The 25,255-nt window shown below is 41.0% G+C and overlaps 1 protein-coding gene across 1 annotated transcript; it reads left to right on the top strand.

The window, feature by feature from the left end:
- Nucleotides 1-983: 983 nt before the first annotated feature.
- Nucleotides 984-24,907, top strand: LOC307123116 (alpha-2-macroglobulin-like; the record flags this gene model as incomplete). The annotated part of the gene is made up of 46 exons (XM_079811513.1): nucleotides 984-1,056; nucleotides 1,478-1,639; nucleotides 1,724-1,872; nucleotides 1,961-2,067; nucleotides 2,984-3,128; nucleotides 3,237-3,393; nucleotides 3,505-3,557; nucleotides 4,913-5,033; nucleotides 5,154-5,211; nucleotides 6,561-6,642; nucleotides 6,724-6,807; nucleotides 6,881-6,986; nucleotides 16,099-16,213; nucleotides 16,452-16,635; nucleotides 16,705-16,861; nucleotides 16,970-17,022; nucleotides 17,133-17,153; nucleotides 17,249-17,411; nucleotides 17,487-17,571; nucleotides 17,641-17,755; nucleotides 17,830-17,950; nucleotides 18,019-18,128; nucleotides 18,199-18,369; nucleotides 18,444-18,668; nucleotides 19,809-20,021; nucleotides 20,335-20,484; nucleotides 20,731-20,874; nucleotides 20,964-21,039; nucleotides 21,261-21,378; nucleotides 21,461-21,686; nucleotides 21,772-21,895; nucleotides 21,962-22,083; nucleotides 22,163-22,214; nucleotides 22,310-22,393; nucleotides 22,472-22,648; nucleotides 22,762-22,837; nucleotides 22,933-23,089; nucleotides 23,183-23,257; nucleotides 23,330-23,492; nucleotides 23,567-23,751; nucleotides 23,817-24,038; nucleotides 24,102-24,223; nucleotides 24,333-24,414; nucleotides 24,508-24,591; nucleotides 24,678-24,783; nucleotides 24,867-24,907. 46 exons carry the CDS (start codon nucleotides 984-986, stop codon nucleotides 24,905-24,907), a joined length of 5,616 nt encoding a protein of 1,871 aa, XP_079667639.1.
- Nucleotides 24,908-25,255: the final 348 nt, after the last annotated feature.

The raw sequence follows: 25,255 nt of genomic DNA, 5'->3' as shown, positions 1-25,255 counted from the left end.
AAGCTTGTTTGAATCAAGTTGTAGGGTTCGAGTTTGTTTGTCCTTGGACTGCCAATAATAGCGTAGACAACATACTTGCATGTTTAGCTGTGTTTTATGAAACTTCAAAGGGTTTCCTTTAAAATGAGAATTGTGTATTTAGAGACCACTGTATGTGGGAATATGAAGTTTTTCAATTTGGGTTGGCCAAATCCAGGTAGAAATCCCAAATGATGAGCAACACCAAGTCAACTTTATTTATATAGCGCTTTTAACAATGTAGATTTGTTTCAAAGCAGCTTTAGTGTTAAACAGGAAAATAATGCAGCATAATTTTAAGCTGTATAGCCATTTGATGTCATCAGTTCATTTCAATTTTCATATGGTGACAGTGTGGGCTTTAGATCAATAATTAGATCAGTAATTTAGTTTAAAGATCTAGACCCAAAAACAAGAGTTTTCCTCATATTAGCCTAACATATTACCGCATACCTCTATCTGTAAAATTCTGTTTATAGTAATAGCCATCTGTATATTATATTCATAGTACATACTCACCTGTAAATTCAGTTCTGTTTATAGTAATAACCATCTCTCTATTTATACATATTTATATATATTCAGTACATATCCATGTCCTGCACTTATGCAACCTTTGTATATCCTGCACTTGCTGCTATTGCACTTCTGGTTAGACCTAAACTGCATTTCGTTGCCTTGTACTTGTACTTGTGTAATGACAATAAAGTTGAATCTAATCTAATCTAATCATTGCCAACAGAAAATCCTGCTGAATAAAGAACAAAATCACCTTTAATTGATACAGGCGTGGCAGCCACGGCGATTCCAGTGTCTATGTATTCAGCTGAAAATCAAGGGAAACTCAAATATTCTAAAGAGGTTCTTAGGCCCTAACAAGACTCCTTTGAATGTGATGGGTACATTCAGTGCATGCAAAAGGACAAAAAGAGGATTAGGCAGGGTATGTTGTAAAGGATTTGGTGATGCCGTTACTGAGACTGCCTGCAATCCAAGGCTTACAGTTACTGCAGCAAGTAGCCAACATGCATGAACCAGGTGAGTAGTACAAAGTAATGTTCCCTAAAGTCTTCATGGGTCTCTGGGAAATTAGAGGGCAGCTACACAATCTAACTGTCAGGAGGAGCTGTTCCATATGCACTCAGCCCCATGACGAGTACCTCTGCCGCTTGTGGAGTGTGAGAAAATGAACTCCACAGAATGGGAGTCATTCGACAAATCAAAGAGCCTACCCCCTGGTGCACAGGAATGCCAAAACTGAATGGCAATATCAGGTTTGTGTTTTCACAAGGCTGAACAAAAATGTGTGCAGAGAAAGACACAATGCCAGCAGTGGATGAGACTTTAACGCATCTAGAGGGAGCAGCTGTGTTTTCAAAATTAGATGCCACATCTGGGTTCTGGCAAATACCCTTAAATGTAGACTCTGAGCCGTTAACAACATTCTTAACACCCTTAGGGAGATACTGCTTCTGGCGTCTTCCTTTTGGGATATTTTCAACCCCGGAGCAATTCCAGCTCAGAATTGCACAGATTGTCGCAGGAACGACTGGAACTCTTTGCCATGCAGACGATATCCTAGTGTTTGGAAAAGACAAGAAAGAACACAATGAGAAACTGTGTGAGGTGCTGAGAAAGTTTGAAAAAGTAGTTTGCTCGAGACTATGATTTTGAACATGTTACAAGTAGTCCACATTACCCTCAGTGCAATGGAGAGGCAGAGAGAGCAGTGCAAACAGTGAAACAGATGCTGAGAAAGAATCAAGACCCTCAGAGAGCTCTTTTGGCCTACAGATCGACTCCATTAGCTCATGGGATCTCGCCTGCAGAACTCCTGATGGGGAGGAGAATAAGGTAAACGGTTCCAGTTCCACCTAAAGCTCACACCAAGATGGCCAGATCTGAAAGTGTTCTCTTTCAAGGTGTTCTCTTTTCAAGACAGGATGTTAAAAGAGAAATAACAGGAAAATTCAGGTCTAGACACAGAGCGAAAGATCTACCAGATCATACCTGGACAGAAAGTGTGGATCAGAACTTCAAAGACCACTGGTACAGTTCAGGGAGAAGCATCAACACCCAGATGGTGACACTAGATCTACATGACACTAGAGGGCACGCCAGTTCATTAAAGGCTATAGGGGGAATAAGAAATAAATGAATGTTCAGTGACTGAGCTGTTTGTGTGTCGTGATGTTCCACATCAGAGTTTAAGAAATAACCATCTGTTACAGATTGTACGGTCTGTTTGTCGAATGAACGAATCAGTCGTTTTGAAATTAATTATTTTAAAGGTTATTCTGAATTAATCTATACTGCATATTCATAATTAATTATAATCCGTTGTTATTAATTATCTATATATTGTACAAATACATGGGCTAGGTGTTCCCTTTTGTGTGATTTAGATATTTATTATTTGATCATATGTTATGATTATATATGAACATAAATATCTATAAATACATATAATTCCTTTCTGTGATTAATTACCGGGGCTCCACCCTAAAGATGTCCTGATTGCCTGTGATGGCTAAATCAACATGATCCCAATTATTAAGAGCAATTTCAATAACACTGGCATCAGTGCAGATGATTGAGAGTGAAGCTGTAGAGCAGTGTGAATCTGTACAGAAGTGCTGCAGATTTCTGAACCAGCCTTTTGATTTCTGTCTAGTCTTGGATGATTGCTCTTCATGGCTGTGAGTGAAATTTGTGTTTGGAAAGGGCTCATTTTAGCCCTTTTCCTCTTTGCTGTTGATGGACAGGAAAGGCCGTAAGTACCAAGGGCTTTGAAGTGAACAGAAGCTGTCTAATGTAATGATTGGGAGACCAAGGCTTTCTAATGGCAGCCTAGTTTTGATGCAAAAACCTGGCAGCCACTTTCTGTGACCGTTCATCCAACATGTACATGTTCTGACCTGATTCCCTTTGGTCTCTGAACCTAAGCTTCATGATGTTTCCACAGGTTATTCATGGTGACATTGCCTGCTGTGATTGAGTCTGGATCTGATGTTAAATTGTGTGCAAGTCTTCTGAAACCCCAAGAGAGTCTCACGATGACAGTATCTCTGCTTGATGACAAAAACAGGACGACTCAACTTGTGCAGCAGGTTACTTCTAGGCCGTTTCACCGCTGCTTTAATTTCCAGGTCTGTTATCATGAGACATGTGGCTTGTTCTTTTCTGGTTTGTTGTATGTTAACTGAGTTTCTCTACAGGCTCCTCGAGTAGATGGAGAATCTGTGCAGATGCTGAAGGTGGAAGTTCAAGGGAGGGTCTTCAGAGCGACTGAAGAGAGGAAGGTCATGTTCAGACGTTACCTGCCTTTGACCTTCATCCAAACAGACAAACCCATCTACAATCCAGGACAAACGGGTGAGCTGTGAATGACCCTTTGAGTATTAGAGGTGTAGAAAGTCCATTTACACAATTTCTGATCATGTGCATGATGCAATTAATGTGATCATTTATTGCTGTCTTTTGTAGTGAATTTCAGAGTTGTCACCATGGATGCTAAATTTGTGCCTCTTAATCAGATGGTAAGGGATGAACAAATGTCATTGTTTTTACATGCAGTCTTGCACTTTCCTTTTTCTTCAATGTGTGATTTGTTCTCTTAAATGCCTAATATTTCTGTCTTTGTCAAGTTTCCTCAAAGGGGTGGTTCTTGCAGCTTTCTCATGAGTTAAACCCAGAGGCTCAGGTGGGGATGTACACTCTAAAGGCTTTTATTAGCGACCAAATGATCAAGGTTTTGAGGTGAGAATACGGTAAGTTGTTCCTATAATGTGCAGCGGTTCAACAACAAATCTGAAGTCCTGAGCTAAAGTTTAGTTCTGCCCAAGTTTGATGTGACCGTTAACTCACCACGGATGTACAACGTTGCAGATGTGGGACTGAAAGTTGAGGCTTGTGCCAAGTCAGACCATGATATGAATAACAGACCCCAAAATAAAGATTGACATCAGTACCAACTACGCCACCCCAGGGGGCCTCATTGCGGGGAAAGGCCCTTAATAATTGAGCAAAGCTCACAGGTTCGTTACAGCTGAGTCAGGTATCAGACATGGGTTGAGTACAAAAAAGATGACTTTATTTAAAATCTATTAAGCTTTAGTAACACACAAACACTAATCAAAAGGAACAAAAATTATACCACTTCAGAATCAGGGCGGACACTCCCAAGCAGGATGGACACAGCGAATATACGTGCACACTCGCACCACAGCACACCTTACTGTCAACACTGCACTCAGGAAGGAAACCCACCACCACAACAACACAGGGAGATGCTGGTCCTCTTGCAGCTAGCTGCCCCAATTCTGAAGGAAAGAAATAGAAATGAAACAAACACTGGACAATTTAAAAAAAGAAAGAACAGTCACAAATCATACAATTTATGAGAGACTGAAATTCCCAAAATGAACTAAATTCACAAAACCAGTCCAGCCCGTCGGAGGTGCCACATCCGACAACCACACTTCTTATACACTGGAATCAAAACATAAATTACAGAAAAGATGATTCCAAAAAAAAACAAATAACCACCAACAAAATAAACAAAGACAAACAACCACTTAAAGAAGGCATCCCGCAAAGCTCCTCAGGCCACCCTTTAACAAAATAAAACCCTGAAACAGACCACAATGCAATCACGGACAGCAGTTCCTACCTCGCAGACATTCACACACTCCGCCGGAAGTACGGTGGCTCGCTCACAAATGTGGGGGAAGACGCGCACACACAAAGGTGGCCATTGTGGCCACCTTTATACGCTACCAAATAAGGAGAATAATTGAACCACTCCTCTTACTAATAACTTGCATACTGCTATACTTATAATGGAGGGTTTTTATTATGCTTGACTTAAATGTGTCCTTTGTTCTGCTACCAGATGAATGGTACAGGCTGTGCTGTCCTTGCTGTCGATACATCAGTGTTTTTCGGTACTGCATTTGAAAATTATATGCAAGACACGTTCCTTGTAAATGTGAATGTCACTGAGGAGGGAACAGGTGAGCTATTGACTGATCTGAAACAATGGCTCAATGTATATGGAGGAAGGTGTATTTATTTTAATTGTTCCCCCCAGATGTAGTGATGTCAAACTGCAACTGTGTCCATTACGTTTGAAGTCGGCAAGGTCACGTTTTTGGACCTCCCAGATTATTTTGAACCTGGATTAATGGGAAGGTAATTTTTTTTATTTTTATCTAACATTAACTTAGGGCGTTTTCACACCTGAAAGTCCGAACCGAAGTTCATGTTTTGATAAAAAAAATATTTGGTTTGGTTTCACCTTGCAATTTATGCGAGCGCACTAAAGAACTTTACAGGACACACGCGTCCACTCGTCATCTATGTGGGCTGTATCTTGACATTGATTGGTTTGTAAACGGATGTGCGTCTGACGTCAGCGTATTTGACAAGAATGAATGAACGGACTCATATCGTTGACACTATTGAACAGTGCGCATTGCTTGACTATTTTCTTTTCGTTACGTTTAAAAGTGGACATTTCAAGCTTTATATAGGCTACACCTATTTCTCATGTTTGTGAGATGAGTAGCCTGCTGAGCTTCGGTTTATTTGAGTACTTTCATGTACAAAGCATTCGGTTTATTTGAGCTCCAGTTCATGTACAAAGCATGTGATCGCTCCCACGATTATTGTCTGCTATCGATTATTTGCTTATTTATTAAATCCAGGCAATTATCTGATTAAACGTTGATTAAAATGAAGATACAATTTATACAAAACGAAATTCACATTAAAGAAAGGCTTTCTAAGCAAAATCATACAATTTAATTCAAAATAATTACTGACCTTCTGTCTTCTGACATTGCGCTTTTTTTTTTCACTTTTCATAATCAATGTAGCCTAGATTAAATTTAAAAATAACATTATAATTAAACATAAACAGGAACTTCCTGTAAATGGTCTGAAAGTACGAACCATACAGAAAATACTTTCACACTAGAAATGAACCGAAACTTTGTTCAGTTTGATCCGGATCGAGACTACCTCTTTTCGTCGGACCAAATTTCATCTGTTTGGCCTACACCTTCAGTCTTGCTGGAGACACCACCACTCGAGCCCAGCTTTTAACTGCCTTGGAAAACCTTGCCATTTCTGAAGGTGAAATTTACACCAGTCTCTTGATATTGGTTATACTCTTTGGCATCAACTTTCCCCCTGTCTCATCCTAAGGCAATAAGCTCCATTGGTCTCAGACAATGATACTCTGGCGGTGGAGAACTGCTTACATGCTGCTAGCAGTTCTCGCTGTCCAGCCTCTCACGACGGCTAATTTACATGTTCCTACAACATCCCGACACCGGTTAAAGTCACCAAGACACTGATTGTTGAAGCGAAGGTGAAGGGAGACTGCCAACCGCTTGGAGCCAATCTCATGTTGAACAGTGAAGTAAGAATAGCTTTGGCTTTGTTTCCTGAAACCAGTTCTTGTTTGACTCTTGCTCAAGTAAGCTGTGTTGATCCTGTTGACTAAACCACTTGTATTCCCCTCATTACTCATTCAGGTACAATGGTGTAAAAGCAAGCACTAACATGGTTATTGTGGACATTAAGCTCCTGTCAGGCTTCACTGCAGATACGTCACTGGTTTGTGTTTAAGATTTAGTCCCAATATGCTAGAAGCTCCTTCAAATATAATTGTCTGTAAACTATGGTTTTTCCCCTCAGCTTGGATCTCCACCCCAATCGTTTGCTCCACTAGTGGAGCGAGTTGATGCTGATGATGATCATGTCCTAGTGTATCTGAAAGAGGTGAGACTGTGTACACTGGGTATATTACTAGCTGCTATCTTCTCGAATACTGTTATTCCTTTCTGTCTCGTAGGTTCCCAAAGGAGTCCCTATGGGCTATGCTCTTCAACTTAAACAAGCTCTTCCAGTGAAAAATCTCAAGCCAGCAGTCATCAATGTTTATGACTACTATCAGACAAGTAAGCTTTCATCCCTAATCATGCCTTGCTCTGGCTGAATTCACTGAACATGATCCAGCTAATTTCATGTTCCTCTTTCAGGTGATGCGTTTGAGACAACCTACACATCACCCTGTCCATGATTTGATTCAGTACTGGCTGCAAGACAACTTAAATAAAACTGCTTTTATACAGTCTCTTTATTTAATTTTTTTGTTGCACAAATTGTCTAAACGCAAGATTTATGTATTTGACTTGCATATACATTTTCCAAGCATTTGGATTACATGCTTTTTAACAAATTCATAAACCCTATGTGATTCATATGTAAGTGAAACATAAATGAAACAGGTAATGCTTAGTTCAGACTGCACGATTTTCAAACTCATCAGATAACTGCTCTTTTCACACTGCATGACTGTCTGGGATAGCATTCAGTCACTGCTGTGTTCACACTGACAGATGGCTTGGTGACAGGGGGTTTCACACTGCATGACTGTACAAGAGGAATAATCGCCAACAGCTCTGTCCCATCCGCAAATTATGTTTTACAACAAAGCACACGCGAGAAGGAAACAACGCGATCACACGTGCGTCAGACTGGAGTTCTCGCGTGAGACTGGAATTGTTATGAAAATATAGTCTGCAGTGCAGAAACTTGCGGTCTGTGCTCTTATTTGCAGCAAAAGGGAGAAAAATAAAAATTATTAGGCTATGGCGGAGGAAATGGTTGGGGTGACACAGGTAGCAATGATTGTGTTCTGCAATCTGAGAGTTTGAGGTAAATAATATTGCAATGTGCTACTGTTGCGGCTGATCAAGCAAGTGTGTGTGTGTGTGTGTGTGTGCTTTTGTTTCTATTTGATATAACTGCACATATATCTATTAAAATACTAATATTCTGGTCTATAACTCCTGGTCCAGAAACCTCCCGCTGTCCTGTATTTTGCTCTCATTGGCTGTCGGTCATCGCAGATGTATTTTTCAGTCATAACTCATTTAGCACAGCAGGAGTTTGAATCGCCGACAGGTCCCGGTATTTAGCATGCCAAATATCTCACGGGCATTGGCGAGTCTCTCTAATCGTGTCTTTGATCATTCACATTGCCTGATTGTCACCCGCGTGCACGAGCACCGATTTGCCTATGATTTCAGGCATTTGTCTGCGATTTCACAACCTGTTGGCAAGTCAAAATCGGGGCTCAAATCGGGCAGTTTGAACTAGGATTAAGATTCATGTAGTACACAGCAAAACACCTATGGTAAATAATGCTGCCTAGTGTTCGTGTGTGCACACTACTGAGTTAAAGTACCATAGAATTAGTGTTGTAGTTAATGAGAGAATTAAGTATTGAGCATTAATGATAAGCACCTGATGATGAGCAGAATCACTGAAGGAAAGAGAAACAACAACCGACTTCACCCACAGCCTTAAGCCCGTAACCCTTAACCCTTAAGCAAAAAAATGGGATGTTAATTACTGCCGTAATGGCTCATTTCAAATGTGTATGTTTTTCTTTTGAGCATGATGAAAGATTATACTTGTAAATGCTTTCCAGCATTTCAGTGTAGGCTAATAAGTGTAGGCTAGATCATTAAAATGCATCCAAATTACAGCAACATTCAACGTTATGGTGCACAGTGGTCAAAGATATAAACAGTGAATTGTGAATTTTTAAAACTTGGATGTGGATTCAGACGGCAATTAAATTATCACACATCACTGGTGTTTGTTTAGAAACAGTAGGTCATTTGGCCAAGGATTTTTACAGATATAAAAGACATTAAATTTCTCAAGATCTCAGCAGAGGAGGATTAAACGACTTCATAAACAGCATTAAAAGCTTCATGCATTACTAAATTTCAGTTTTATTGAAAATAATTGTTTAATTGAAAGTAATTTATTAAAAATCACCATGATGGCGATCAGTGTTTGCTTTACCTTTTGACTCTTTAACATTCGTTTTTTCTCTGGCTGCTTTAACTGTTTATAAAACATTTGTTATGGCAAAAAAATCAGAAAATGTGATCAGGTGATGTTATAATCATGTAGTGGCTGTATCACTGATTTCATTGAGTCTAATGCTCTGGTTATAGAGAGTACCATGTTTTACCGCCTAATATGATCTCGCTCACTGCAGTGTGAATAAGTGTCTCATAGTAGCGCCAAGCGAACGCACAGATAGAATTATAACTTTAACACACTCAAATGTGTATAATATGAGAAAACAGTGCTGCGTTCCCCCACATACGCATGAGCGGAAGAAGCGGAAGCGCTTGACTACTGAAACTCAGTAGAGCACACACATGGAAGTGTTAATTTAACATGGGCGTTTTTCTGTGTACTATTATATAAATCTTATCTGTTTAATTTATGTGTGACTTACAAATACAAATCACTTTAAGTTTATTAATTTGTTTATGTTAAAACTATGTAATCCAAATGCATGAAAATATTATATGCAATTCAAATACATAAATCTTATGTTTAGACATAAATTTTTCATGAACTTTGTTTGAATCAGGAAGTTGCAGTGTTCAAGTTTCTATTTGTCCTGTGACTTGTGGCTGTAGCTGCCTAAGTCACTTGGCTCTATAACTTGGGTGTTTATGCATTTGTAACCTCTCACCCAGGTCCTACTCACTCCTGATCTGCAAAGCCTCGAACCCGGGTCTCCAGTGTGGGAGTCAGACGCTCTAACAAATAGGCTAAAGGCTTCAACCTCTAGAGTCAGTCGCTAGAGCATCTCTTGAGATCAGAGGAGTGAGTGTAGCGGTGTTATCTGTGTTGTGTCATCACTCTCAAAACGCTGAAATTCATCCCATCAAGGCCTCATTTATTGAATCTGGAGTAACACAAACAGATATGAGGAGTCGTGCAGCAATTAGAACAGCGTGCGTTAGCAATGCACGACACGCTGTGATATCGCATGGAGACTGGGAAGAAGCAAAGTATGCCTACCCCTCAAATCAGCATGGTGGCCCCAAAAATGCTCATGGCAAGAATCACAAAATATTAATGCTACACTCCCCCCTGCTGACTCCCACAAAACAAGAGAACAAAAACATAAAACGTCAAATTGCTACAAAGTAAAAAAATAAAAAATAAAACAGGTAAATATAACCATATAATAGTAAAAATAAAAATAAAATCTGTATCAAGAGATAATACTGTTGATTTGAAAAGCCCAGTCTCACACCACACACCCGCTCTGATCTGCAATTCACATGTCCCCCATCACCTCCTGCACCCCCTCTCCTCCCCCCTCCTGTCATCCAACCCGAGCTTAAGGTCTGTGTGGTGGACGTGAGCCGAGTCTTCAAAAAACAGAAGACTAGGAAAGCTTCAGGCCCAGACGGCATCTCCTCTGCCTGTTTGAAAGCCTGCACTGACCAACTGGCCCCAGTCTTCACGCAGATCTTCAACAGATCATTGGAGCAGTGTGAAGTTCCCTGCTGCTTCAAACACTCCACTATCATTCCCGTCCCCAAAAAACCCCCAAAACACTGGACTTAATGACTACAGACCTGTCGCTCTCACGTCTGTGGTCATGAAGTCGTTTGAAAGACTGGTTCTGGCCCACCTGAAGGACATCACTGGACCCTTGCTGGATCCTCTTTAATTTGCCTACAGAGCAAACAGGTCTGTGGATGATGCAGTCAACATGGGACTGCATTATATCCTGCAACATCTCGACAGACCTGGGACTTATGCAAGGATCTTATTTGTGGACTTCAGTTCGGCCTTCAATACCATCATGCCTGATCTTCTCTCAGCTAAACTGACCCAGCTCTCCATGCCATCCTCAATCTGTCAGTGGATCTCCAGCTTCCTAACAGACCGGCAACAGCTCGTGAGACGGGGAAAACTCACATCCAGGACTCTCACTACCAGCACTGGCGCCCCCCAGGGGTATGTTCTCTCCCCACTGCTCTTCTCTCTGTACACCAATGACTGCTCTTCTAAAGAACCCTCTGCAAAGCTCCTGAAATTTGCAGACACACCACTGTCATCGGCCTCATCCAAAGCGGTGATGAGTCTGCTTACAGACTGGAGGTTGAACAGCTGGCTGTCTGGTGCAGTTATAACAACCTTGAGCTCAACACGCTCAAAACGGTGGAGATGATAGTGGACTTCAGGAGAAACAGCCCAGCTCTCCCCCACTCACCATCATGAACAGCACTGTGGAAGCAGTGGAGTCATTCAGGTTCCTGGGCACTACCATCTCTCAGGACCTGAAGTGGGACAATCACATTGACTCCATTGTGAAAAAGGCCCAGCAGAGACTTCCTTCGTCAGCTGAGGAAGTTCAACCTCCCACAGGAGCTGCTGATTCAGTTCTACTCGGCTGTCACTGAGTCTGTCTTAGGCACTTCCATCACTCTCTGGTTTGGTTCAGCTACCAAATCTGACATCAAGAGACTACAACGCACAATTCGGACTGCGGAGAGGATTATTGGTGCTCCCCTGCCAACCCTCCAGGAAATTTACTCTTCCAGAGTGAGGAAGAGAGCAGGGAAAATCATCACAGACTCCACTCACCCTGGACACCTCCTGTTTGAACTGTTACCATCAGGACGGCGACTCCGATCACTGGCCACTAGAACATCTAGGCACAGGAACAGTTTCTTCCCACAGGCCATTTCCCTCTTGAACAGTTAAATACCCCCCCAAAGTGCAATACTCTGACTGTTTAGTGCAATCTTTTAAACTCAGGAGATTATTTATGTTTATATATTCATACTACTCAAATACTGTAAATATGTTCATAATCTGTAAATGTTTATTCTGACTAAACGTAATTGTGACCTTATATTTTTTATACTATTTTTCATTTTTTATTCTTAGAATTTGTATTACTATGTTCTTGTTGTGTTTGTATTGTATATGTGCACTGGAAGCTTCAGCACCAAGAAAAATTCCTTGTGTGTGCAAGCACACTTGGCAATAAAGCTCTTTCTGATTCTGATTCTGATTCTGATATCACATGAAAAACTAAATACTAGGATACTTCCTGCTTCCTGCTTAGCTACTGTTCGGACGCTCTTGCTTACTGCTCCGCGTTTTGCTCTATCGCTTCTATATTTTATCTCATATTTTTAACTTCAGCTAATCAGCACAGTGCTCAAACGACAAAGCTTGACTTCAACAATGAAATTAGAAACTCTGTGACTAAAAGATTACTACAAAAAAGCAGTGTTAAAAGTGTGTTTAACTGTTTAGAAGCAGATCTCCTAGAAGTGGTAAACGCCTTGCTTCTTTCTGGGACTCTTCCAAACTCCAGTAGTTCCAACGCAGTAGTTAAGCCCCTCCTGAAAAGTGAAATCTCGATAACACCATATTGAGCAACTACAGACCAATCTCAAATCTCCCCTTCATAGGCAAGATCATTGAAAAAGTTGTTTTCCATCAGCTGAACAAATTCTTAAGCTCAAACGGATACTTTGACAATTTTCAATCTGTACATCACAGCACAGAGACAGCGCTCATAAAGATAATAAATTATATTTATTTGATATTGAGCATTGGTGACCATAAGTCTGAGTGGACATCCATGACATGCGGAGTCCCACAAGGGTCAATTCTTGCACCGATCTTATTCAACCTGTACATGCTGCCACTGAGCCAAATAATGAGAGTGAACCAAATTGCTTACCACAGCTATGCTGACGACACCCAGATCTACTTAGCCCTATCACCAAATGACTACAGCCCCATTGACTCTCTATGTAAATGCATTGATGAAGTTAACAACTGGATGTGCCAACTTTCTTCAGTTAAACAAAGACAAAACTGAAAGCACTTATATTTGGAAACAAAGATGAAATTCTCAAGGTGAACACATATCTTGAGGCTAAAGGTCTAAAAACAGAAAATCAAGTCAGGAATCTTGGTGTGATTTTGGAGTCAGACCTGAGTTTCAGTAGTCATGTCAAAGCAATAACTAAATCAGCTTACTATCATCTCAAAAATATTGCAAGAATTAGATGCTTTGTTTCCGGACAAGACCTAGAGAAACTTGTTCATGCTTTTATCACCAGTAGGGTGGACTATTGTAATGGTCTTCTCACCGGCCTTCCCAAAAAGACCATTAGACAGCTGCAGCTCATACAGAACGCTGAGCAGAACCAGACCATAGCACACCAGTCCTCAGGTCTTTACACTGGCTTCCAGTTACATTTAGAATAGATTTTGAGGCCTAGGACCTCAATACATTGCAGATATGCTGATTAAATACAAACCCAACAGATCACTCAGATCATCAGGATCAAGTCAGTTAGAAATACCAAGGGTTCACTCAAAGCAAGGAGAGTCTGCGTTTAGCTATTATGCCAGCCGCAGCTGGAACCAGCTTCCTGAACAGATCAGATGTGCTCCAACAGTAGCCTCTTTCAAATCCAGACTCAAAACACATTTGTTTAGCTGTGCATTTACTGCATTATGAGCACTGTGCTTTGTCCGACCTGCTTGCACTTTATTTTATGTTTCAATTTAACCCTGATTCATCTTTGCATCGTTTTAAATCAGGCAGCCAATCATAGGGTGGGTTTGCATTTTCATGTGGACAGAGATTTTTTTTAAACCGTGCTTGTTTGGATGCGATTGTTTTTTTAAAACAAAGGAGGAAAAACTCTGGTTAAAAAAATACCCATGTACATGTGGACTAGGCCTAAAAACACCTGCGTATGTGTGGACCAGGGGTCCATTCTTCATTTAATACATCTGAGATTACTGCACGTTCTTGTGTTCCCTAAGGAGGGCAGATGCATCGATACTCGAAACCACGATCAGCAATGCAGCGATTGGCTGGTGTCAAGACAGCAATGTAATGACATCATATAATTAAAAAAGCCACCTGGCAAAACACTTGACAAATAAAAAAACGAAAAAACACGAATTTCTGGACCTTTATAAGGAAACGACCAAACCAACATAAAAGTTATAATAGAAAAATGAAATGTGCTCTGTATTGATGAACATGATGTTATAGTATTTGTACACCCTTTACAGTTTTATTTCAATGTTGTAATTACATTTTTAATTCAATTTGAAGCAGATTTGTAACGTGACAGTATTAAAGTTTCTTAAGGGTCAAGATCAAGTTCTCTGCATCTCCTGCACTGCTTCAAGCCATCCCATAATATCCGTCATCACTTAAATTAATTCATGGCTCAGATTAACTGTACAACATGTGTGTAAACCTAAAGTAATTATTCCATCACAAATAAATCGCTCAATCAAGTAGCTGTGTCTATAGTATTATACATAACATTGTAATATTATTTTCAAACACATTTTTATAGTACTATTATTAAAATTATTATTATTGCCCCTGGTCAGTAATGAACTCTTGTAATAAAGTAGCAGTGGCTGGGACAGATTTTAAGTATCACCTCAAGATGCAATCTAATCCTGTTTACATGAAATAAGCCGCTCGCGAACAGGTTTAAGATAACGGACCTGTTGCTATGACAACAAGTCCAGGATGAGCGTCAAAGAACCAAACAATCCAAGATCATGCCAAACCGTCAACAATCAAATCCAACTAACTGAGTTAAGCTGGGCATACACTGTGCAATTTCTATGTGATTTCAGCAAGGTTACCTACTCACACTGTACGAGTAGATCGCATGCGATGTAAAGCCAAAGCTCACGATTTATGTACTCACACTGTGCGGCCCGATTATCGAGCGCAACTTGTCTGCTCACACTGTACGAGTGAAATATGCGTGAAAAAACCTATAAAAGAGAGATAGCCTATCAAATGCATCAGCTCTCGATATCAAGAGCATTTAGCATTTACAATTTATGTATATAAATGACCATTATTATTAGGCTTAGGGTAGGCCTACTTTTATTATTAAACTGATATTACATTTAATTTGCCCCCGCGCTAATTTTATAACGCATCAATGCATAACCGATACTCTGCATAATAAAAGAATAGATAGATTAGCTTACTCCTCATTATTTAAATACATTTTGCCCAATTAAACAAGGAATTATAGGCCTATAATTAAAATGTATACAATAATATCAGTATTATTATCAGAAAGTAAGAGCAGCTTATTTAACACAAAATGGGCCTATACTTCTCTTCTAATCTGTTTCACAATATGGGCCACAAGAGAAATATTAAGAATATAAATTAAGACAGTTATAGGCTACATCATCAGCATATGTTAAAGAAGATGTATCTTGTCTCTGTGAGAATATGCGCCGAAAGCTCGTCAGATTTTACTTTCACTTTCACCGACTTTCGCGCACATTGCGTTTTTGCTGATATACACTGACTCGCCTTCATGATTTAAAACGAAAAGAAAAAAAATCTATATTGCGCCGTGACATTTTGTCATTCTTTTCTTTTGTCAAATGATGGACAACGGTTCACATTTTTCCCATGATAATAAAATTAAGTAAATATTAAATAATATTAAATAAAATCATTTGTGAAAGTAAAACAAGTAAATTAATGTTCAAAGTTAAACGAATAAAAGAGGCACTGACAGGCTAAACACGGTGGTTTGAACGTCTTAGATTATCCATTTTACAACACGGACTGGAGGCAAGCAACAGTTTGCTAAATTGCTGCTATTTGAAAACTGCCTACAGAACTTAAAGATCTCCCTCTTTTCGATTTCTTTCTTGCTGCATTAAAGATTAAATGGTTCAACTTCTGCTTTCACGCATCCGATTGCCGATCAGAAGAGGTTTATTGCGTCTCGTTTCCCCCTGTACACTGCACGAACCCCTCACGACAAACGACGCACGATAAAGCTGAAAATCGGCCCGACCCAAAAAAGAGTCGCACGAGTCAGAATACGGCTCGAAATTGGACAAAAGTCACACAGTGTATGCCCAGCTTTAGCGATGTACGAAGAACGGCTTGCGTCTCAATTGCCTCCCTAGTTCAGTAGTCAGGGCACTAATAAGGACATAAGTCAATGAGCTGACTCCCTGATCAGTGCCCTGACTACTGAACTAGGGAGGTGATTGAGACGCACCATGCGTTTCACTTTGGCAACCCTGTGATTAATTACCGGGACTCCACCCTAAAGATGTCCTGATTGCCTGTGATGGCTAAATCAACCTGATCCCAATTATTAAGTGTTTCAATTACGCTGCCATCAGTGCAGATGATTGAGAGTGAAGCTGTAGAGCAGTGTGAATCTGTACAGGAGTGCTGCAGGTTTTTGAACCAGCCTTTTGATTTCTGTCTAGTCCTGAATGATTGCTCCTCATGGCTGTGAGTGAAATTTGTGTTTGGAAAGGGCTCATTTTAGCCCTTTTCCTCTTTGCTGTTGATGGACAGGAAAGGCCGTAAGTACCAAGGGCTTTGAAGTGAACAGAAGCTGTCTAATGTAATGATTGGGAGACTAAGGCTTTCTGATGGCAGCCACTTTCTGTGACCGTCATCCAACATGTACATGTTCTGACCTGATTCCCTTTGGTCTCTGAACCTAAGCTTCATGATGTTTCTACAGGTTATTCATGGTGACATTGCCTGCTGTGATTGAGTCTGGATCTGATGCTAAATTGTGTGCAAGTCTTCTGAAACCCCAAGAGAGTCTCACGATGACAGTTTCTCTGCTTGATGACAAAAACAGGACGACTCAACTTGTGCAGCAGGTTTCTTCTAGGCCGTTTCACCGCTGCTTTAATTTCCAGGTCTGTTATCATGAGACATGTGGCTTTTTCTTGTCTGGTTTGTTGTATGTTAACTGAGTTTCTCTACAGGCTCCTCGAGTAGATGGAGAATCTGTGCAGATGCTGAAGGTGGAAGTTCAAGGGAGGGTCTTCAGTGCGACTGAAGAGAGGAAGGTCATGTTCAGACGTTACCTGCCTTTGACCTTCATCCAAACAGACAAACCCATCTACAATCCAGGACAAACGGGTGAGCTGTGAATGACCCTTTGAGTATTAGAGTAGTAGAAAGTCCATTTGCACAAGTTCTGATCATGTGCATGATGCAATTGTGATCATTTATTGCTGTCTTTTGTAGTGAATTTCAGAGTTGTCACCATGGATGCTACATTTGTGCCTCTTAATCAGATGGTAAGACATGAACAAACTGCTAATTATTTTTACATGCAGTCTTGCACCTTCCTTTTTCTTCAATGTGTGCTTTCTCTTAAGTGCCTAATATTCATGTCTTTGTCTTGCAGTACAATCTGGTGGCGGTGGAGGTGAGAATTTGCTCCACTGCAAGTCTTTTGAATGGAGCTGAAGCTTTTTGTACTTTGGTTTACAGTTTTTCTGAGCTGTTACTTGTTTTTAATAGGACAATAATAACCGCATTGGTCAGTGGACGAACGTGTCCTCAACGGGGATGATCTTGCAGCTTTCTCATGAGTTAAACCCAGAGGCTCAGGTGGGGATGTACACACTAAAGGCTTTTATTGGCGACCAAATGATCTCCCAAGGTTTTGAGGTGAAAAAATATGGTAAGTTGTTCCTATAATGTGCAGTGGTTCAACGACAAATCTGAGGTCCTGAGCTAAAGTTGTTTCCTGGTTTAGTTCTGCCCAAGTTCGATGTGACCGTAAACTCACCACAGATGTACAGCGTTGCAGATGTGGGACTGAAAGTTGAGGCTTGTGCCAAGTGAGTGAGGCTTTCATTTTCTTGTCTTGTGGTTGGTCAGTTCTTGATGTTACTTGTGACGTTTCCCAGATACACGTATGGCCAACCTGTACCTGGTCAAGTGTTGGTGGAATTGTGCCGTGATCCATTTCCTTATGTTGAGGATCCTGGTGTGACCCGCCGTTGCCTGGATAAAACTACACAGGTTTGACTCCTGCCTTACAAGGAGGGTTTTTCTGCTTGTGCTCGAATTAAATGTGACCTCTGTTCTGCTACCAGATGAATGCTACTGGCTGTGCTGTCCTTACTGTCGATACATCAGAGTTTTTTGGCACTACATCTGAAAATTATATGCAAGACACATTTCTTGTAAATGTGAATGTCACTGAGGAGGGAACAGGTGAGCTACTGACTGATCTGAACCAATGGCTCTATGGAGGAAGTTGAGTTTGTTTTGTTTCTCCCCAGGTGTAGTGATGTCAAAATCTGCAACGGTGTCCATTACGTTTGAAGTCGGCAAGGTTGCGTTTTTGGTTCTCCCAGATTATTTTGAACCTGGATTACCGATTAATGGAAAGGCAAGTTTATCCCTCGTTGCAGGCGCCTTTTACATTGGTTCCCTTTCCTAACCTTGATCATTCCCAACAGATATTGGTGTCTCGTTTCAATGGGAATCCAATTGCGAGCAAAGCAGTGCATCTCCTGGATGGCAACAGCTGGCCAAACAAACTGCTACTGAATCTGACCACAAACCAGAACGGTCTGGCCACGTTCTCCCTCAACACAGCTAATCTTCCTAACGCTGATCTCAATCTGGTGGTAAGATTTGCTCTATTTTGTGACGATATATAGACCACTCTCGGAAGAAACTAATTCTATTCATTGTTTCCCAGGCGAGTGTAACTCCAGAGGTTGTTTATGGTTACAAATCGCCATACTTCACTACAGATACAAGAGGAGTTCCGCTTCTCCAACCTGCTGCTCCTGACCGCCCATCTAGTGAACTGACTATAGTGGAGCTTGAGCAGCCGCTCAAATGTGGTGCTGCGTTTCCAGTGACCGTGAAGTATTCTTTTGTTGGAGAGACTGGTGGTTACAGCACTGACATTGTCTATATGGTGAGTGGACATCAGTTGTGGTTGGATTTATGGTATACGATGTATCACGATAATGAACTTGTATGATATCGTGGGCACTTCAAAAGTACAGTGAATTTATCATTTTAATGTGAACTACATTCTTTAGATATTGTTTGAATGCATGTTCTGATTCTTTATTGTTCAGGCACACTTTACAATAAGGCTCCATATTTGCAACTAACTTTGACCACATAAGCTCTGGGATAATTTTGGGTATTTCCACCTGGATTTGGGCTACCAAAATTGAAAAGCTTCCCATACCCACATGCAATAGTCTAAATGCACAATTTGAATGTCATTTTTACATGAAACCCTTTGAAGTTACATAAACCCTGTACAGGGTCTACAGAGTTTAAGAGGTTTACAAACTGGCAATGAAGGGTACTTCTGAAGCATTTAATCTTAGTTAAATGTAAATTTCAACATTTTAAAAGCACATCATTAAAATAAACTATTTAATGGCCTGAGCAAATTTAAAGGGTTAGTTCACCCAGAAATAAATTGTCATTAATTACTTTACTACTATTTATTACATTAAGTGTTATGAATCAGCGAGTTGATTTTTAGCAGTTTGAAGCTTCATGATGCAGTGTTTTGAAATCAGTCATCACTATATATTATTATTTAGGTTTTTTGCACCAACTATTCTCGTTGATTCAAAGTCATTGTAGAACCACTGTAGTGAGATGGACTTTGTAACAACGTCTTTAGTACCTTATGGGTCTTGAGAGTGTAAAGTAGATTGTGCCAATGGAGGCCTTTCTGAGCCATTGGATTTACACTAAAATATAATTTGTTCCGAAGATGAATGGAGGTCTTGCGGGTGTTGAACAATATGAGGGCAAGTAATTTAATGGCAGATTTCTTTTTTGTGTGAACTAACCCTTTTGACTTAAGGAGCACATTTTACAGAAGTTATTCTTCAATAATGTTAGTTGTTAATGCATTAACTAACGTTAACTAGTGAGACCTTTATTGTAAAGTGTAACCTACCTTTTCCCACAAGTTGTTTCAATATCGTGATAATGCCGTGATCAAATCGTCAGCCATTAATCACAACACTGATAATGATACCGTCGTGGAGGTGCATGTTTTATACACCTCTTTGTCTTCTGTCAGGTCTTGTCCAGAGGAGTGATTGTCCTCCATGGATTTCAGACGGTCAGAGCAAGGGCTTCTAATCCCGTCACCAGCGGCTCTGTGTCATTCCAACTGTCTGTCAGTGTCGATATGGCTCCAACAGTGCAGATTCTGGTCTACTGCGTTCTGCCCAGTGAGAATGTAGTTGCAGCTAGTGTGTCGTTTGACACTGAAATGTGTTTCCAAAACCAGGTATGATGTGCACTAGCATCTTTTGGCTTAATGTGGGGAATGATGTTCCCTACAGTGTGTTGGGACACTATATTTTTCAACTAAATATTGAAAGAAATCTAATAAACTAAATTACTGGTCTAATTATTGATCTAAAGCCCACACTGTCACCGTATGGAAATTGAAATGAACTGATGACATCAAATGGCTATACAGCTTAATAAAATTATGCTGCATTATTTTCCTGTTTAACACTGTAAAGCTGCTTCGAAACAATCTACATTGTTAAAAGAGCTATATAAATAAAGTTGACTTGACTTGGTCCTTGTTTCAGGTGTCTCTACAGTTTTCTCCTGCTACAGCTGTTCCTGCTGAGGGAAATGTTCTGACTGTCTCTGCTCAAGCAGGATCTCTGTGTGGCATCAGTGCTGTCGATCAGAGTGTCCGGATCTTGGAGCCAGGAAGACGGCTGAGTGCTGAAATGGTATCCATGTGCAGTTGCTTTTTTTTTTTTTTAATCCTTGATTGTCATTTCAGGTTCAGCTCAGAATTTGAGTAATGCTGATGAGTCAATTGAACAAACCTATGCACTTATAGGGCTGTTATGATTTATAGCAGTGTACATGTAATGCCTAACATTATAAACTGACCATAACATGCCAAACAAGGCCTTTAATTAAATAAGTTTACAGAAAGTCAATATAGCAACACTATTGTTTCATGGTCCCAGGTGTTTGACTTGCTCCCAGTGCGCTCACTATCAGGTTACCCATACAGCGTTGAGGATGAGCCACAGTGTTTTGGTTTTCAACCCCGAGCTTTTCGGATAGCTCTCTATGATGTTCCTACAAATCAAGCCTACACAACCTTCAAGGTACAAAAAACAATTCATAACCACGTAGTCACTGAATAAGACTTGAAGTTAATGACTCTGTATTGTGTTTTGACTCGTTACGATGACAGAGCCTGGGAATGAAGATCGCAACAAATCTTGCTGTACGAGCCCCTCTGTGTCCGAGGTATCCCGGGATCCCTGAAAGTAGGTTATTTTGGTGAAAACCAATTCTGAACGACCTGGTGAACTTGCCTTCAGTTATTGGAGTTTATTTCTCGTTCTTTGTGAACCAGCAAATTGTGTGGGTTTTTTATAAATGCAATAATGGGGGCAGTTATTCTATATATTAGTGTAGAATATTAGAATATTTATTCTGACTTAGAACGGGTGGAGTAAATGGGTGTACATTTCCTTGTCTCTTACAGTAATTACTCTTAATGGTACTCTTGAAGCAGAAGGTGTTGGAGGTGAAGCTTCCTCTTTTGACGTGACCATCAGGACTTACTTTCCAGAAACCTGGATCTGGCAGCTTGCTCAAGTGGGGTTAGTAAAGCATGTTATTCCTTCTAAAGTACTTTCCAGCAGTTTACTAATTCCCCTTTATTTCTCTTCTGCTGTCCTTCAGAGCCACTGGATCAACACGAGTTCCCCTCACTGTTCCTGACACCATCACCACATGGGAGACTGAGGCGTTCTGCCTGTCCTCTAAAGGTTTGGGTCTGGCTCCTCCTGCTCTGCTGACAGTCTTCCAGCCCTTCTTCCTGGAGCTCTCCCTGCCATACTCCATCGTCCGTGGGGAGTCATTTGATCTGAAGGCCACGGTCTTTAGCTATCTGTCCAAGTGCATCATGGTCTGTCATGGTTTATTTACCTTTTATATAATGGATCTGTAGAGAAGGTCCCATCTTTGCTCCATGTTTTCTGTTTCATTGGCAGGTTAAAGTGACTCCAGCTTCATCCACAAACTTCACTCTTAAATCATATCCTGATCCGTACTCGTCCTGTCTTTGTCCCAATGGGAGAAAGACCTTCAAATGGGTTCTCTCAGCTTCTGTTCTTGGTTAGTTTTGGACTGTTTCTAAATTTGAAGTGTATGGTGTTGCTCACTTCCTGTCTGTCACTGCAGGAGCTGTCAATGTGACTGTCAGTGCTTCAGCTGAACCATCCCAGACTCGATGTGGCACTGAGGCTGTGACTGTACCAACGAGAGGACGCATTGACATTGTCACTCGTAGTCTTCTTGTCCTGGTGCGTGTTAACCTGCATTTTATCATGGAGCTCATTCTGCTTTACTGATGTGGTTTCATTGCTTTTTTTTTTGTTATAGCCTGAAGGTGTTGAAAGGACAATCACCCAGAGTTGGTTACTCTGTCCAAAGGGTTTGTTTTCACTCAATGATTCCCAAACACATTCACCCTGTATAGCCAAACATTAGCCTAGCACTCAATGCTGCTCCATTTTGTTCATTCTGCAGGCAAAGTTCTTTCTGAAGATGTGTCTCTGACGTTTCCAACAAATGTGGTTCAGGGATCAGCCAGATGCTCAGTTTCAGTCCTTGGTAAAGCATTTAAAGTAGAAACTGACAGGATGCTTGAGAGAATAACTGTTTCTGATGTGGGTTTTGTTTGTCTCGTAGGGGATATAATGGGTCGTGCACTGAACAATCTAGATGGGTTGTTACAGATGCCATGTGGCTGTGGAGAACAGAATATGATCATTCTTGCTCCCAATATTTACATCCTGCTGTACCTGAAGGTCACAGGGCAACTCAAGGCAGCCATTCGAGAGACTGCCACAGGCTACCTTAATAGCGGTATGGATGACCAATCCACTTTAAATGTGTATGAGCCTAAATGTCAAGGTTGTCCTGCTCTTCGCCTTAGACTCAGACTATTGACCAATTTACATGTGGCTTGACCTAATCAGGATATCAAGGACAACTGAACTACAAACACAACGATGGTTCATACAGCACCTTTGGTTATGATGAATCCAATACATGGTGAGTTGCGTCCTGTTCTACTGTTGGGTGTATATAAGCTGTTGTGGCACAAGTAGTTTCTAAGGTCAGTTTGTCACAACCTTCTTCACGGCCAGGTTAACTGCCTTTGTCCTGAGGTCTTTTGGTCTAGCGAGGCAATTTGTCTTCATTGATCCAAATGTCCTGCAGAGTGCAAGGGATTGGTTGATCGGCACGCAGGGTTCAGACGGTTGTTTCATACAGCAGGGAACTCTGTACCACAGTGACATGAAGGTGTTTTTTATTTTATTTTTTATAATTTAAATTAATGATTTGCAACAACAGACTTGGTGTGAGGACTGTTCTAAATTCTTTTTTTCTTTTAAGGGTGGCGTTGGTGACAGCGTGACCATGACTGGCTACATTGTTGCATCGCTACTTGAACTAGGCGTCCCCACCACTGTAAAACATCTCAAGTAGTTCAATGAGCTCTCTTTAGATGACCTTGCTGTTTGACGCTTACTTTGATTTCAGGATCCTGTCATTACCAAGGCTCTGTCCTGCTTGAGGCCTGTTGTTGGGAACCTGGGAAACACTTACGCCATGGCTCTGCTGGCCTACACCTTCAGTCTTGCTGGAGACACCACCACTCGATCACAGCTTTTAACTGCCTTGGAAAACCGTGCCATTTCTGAAGGTGAGAATTCACACCAGCCTCTTGATATTGGTTGTTACCTTTGGCATCAACTTTCTCCCTTGTCTCATCCAAAGGCAATAAGCTCCATTGGTCTCAGACAGCAGCTGGTGATACTCTGGCGGTGGAGATAACTGCTTACGTGCTGCTAGCAGTTCTCGCTGTTCAGCCTCTCACGACGGCTAATCTGGGCTATGCTAACCGCATTGTCAACTGGCTGGTGACCCAACAGAATCCCTATGGAGGATTCTCCTCGACCCAGGTGACTGACCCCCAAACATGAGCATAATTCTTGAGTGGAGTTATTAATCTGGTGCTTGTTTTTAGGACACGGTGGTGGCTCTTCATGCCCTGTCTGTGTACGCTGCTCAAGTGTTTCAGTTGGATGGCTCCAACACCGTTACTGTACAGTCCTCTGTGGCAGGAGGAGACTCTTATAGCTTCACCGTGAATCGGGACAACAGGCTGCTGTATCAGGAGAAGCTGCTGAAGAACATTCGTGGCAAATATAGTGTTAAAGCATCAGGATCCAACTGTGTGTCTGTGCAGGTCTGTATCTTCTCCCCTGTGTCCATGCAAATCCACATTTTATTTAATATATTTGTTCTGCAGGTTGCATGTTTCTACAACATCCCAACACCCGTTAAAGTCGCCAGGACACTGAGTGTTGAAGCGAAGGTGAAGGGAGACTGCCAACCACTTGGAGCCAATCTCATGTTGAACTTCACAGTGAAGTAAATAGCTTTGGCTTTCCTGAAACCAGCTCTTGTTTGACTCTTGTAAAAGGAAGCTGTGTTCTTTATCCTGTTGACTAAACTTTTATATCCCCCGTTACACATTCAGATACAACGGTGTAAAAGCAAGCACTAACATGGTTATCGTAGACATTAAGCTCCTATCAGGCTTCACCGCAGATACGTCACCGGTTTGTTTAAGATTTAGTCCTAAGATGCTTGAAGGTCTTTTAAATGTAATGTATATCTGTAAACATTGGTCTACTCTTTCAACCCCCCCCCAGCTTGGATCCCCACCCCAATCGTTTGCTCCGCTAGTGGAGCGAGTTGACGCTGAAGAGGATCATGTCCTAGTGTATCTGAAAGAGGTGAGACTGTACACTGGGTATATTACTAGCTGGTATATTACTAGCTGCCATCTTCTCGAGTCCTGTTATTCCTTTCTGTCTCGTAGGTTCCCAAAGGAGTCCCTATGGGCTATGCTCTTCAACTTAAACAAGCTTTTCCAGTGAAAAATCTCAAGCCAGCAGTCATCAATGTTTATGACTACTATCAGACAAGTATGCTTTCATAAATGTAATCTTGCTTTACTCTGGCTGAATTCACTGAACATGATCCAGCTAATTTCATGTTCCTCTTTCAGGTGATGCGTTTGAGATCACCTACACGTCACCCTGTCCATGATTTGATTCAGTTCTGGCTGCAAGACATGACTTGAATAAAACTGCTTTTATACAGTCTCTTTGTTGGACTTTTTTTCTTTTTTTTTTCTCTTGTTGCACTCAAAGTATTAACGTAAAATTTATGCATTTGACTTGCATATGCATTTGGATTACATGGTTTTTAACAAATTCATAAACCCTGTTATATATGCAAGTCAAACATAAATGAAACGGGTAATGCCTAGTTCAGACTGCACAATTTTCAGACTTGCCGGGTCACTGCATGACTGTCTGGGATAGCATTCAGTCACTGCTGTGTTCACACTGACCGATGGCTTGGTGACAGGGGGTTTCACACTGCATGACTGTA

The sequence above is a fragment of the Gobio gobio genome (genome assembly GCF_949357685.1).
Source record: "Gobio gobio genome assembly, chromosome: 1".
NCBI classification, from domain to species: domain Eukaryota; kingdom Metazoa; phylum Chordata; class Actinopteri; order Cypriniformes; family Gobionidae; genus Gobio; species Gobio gobio.
This window is presented reverse-complemented; position numbering and strand designations above follow the sequence as displayed.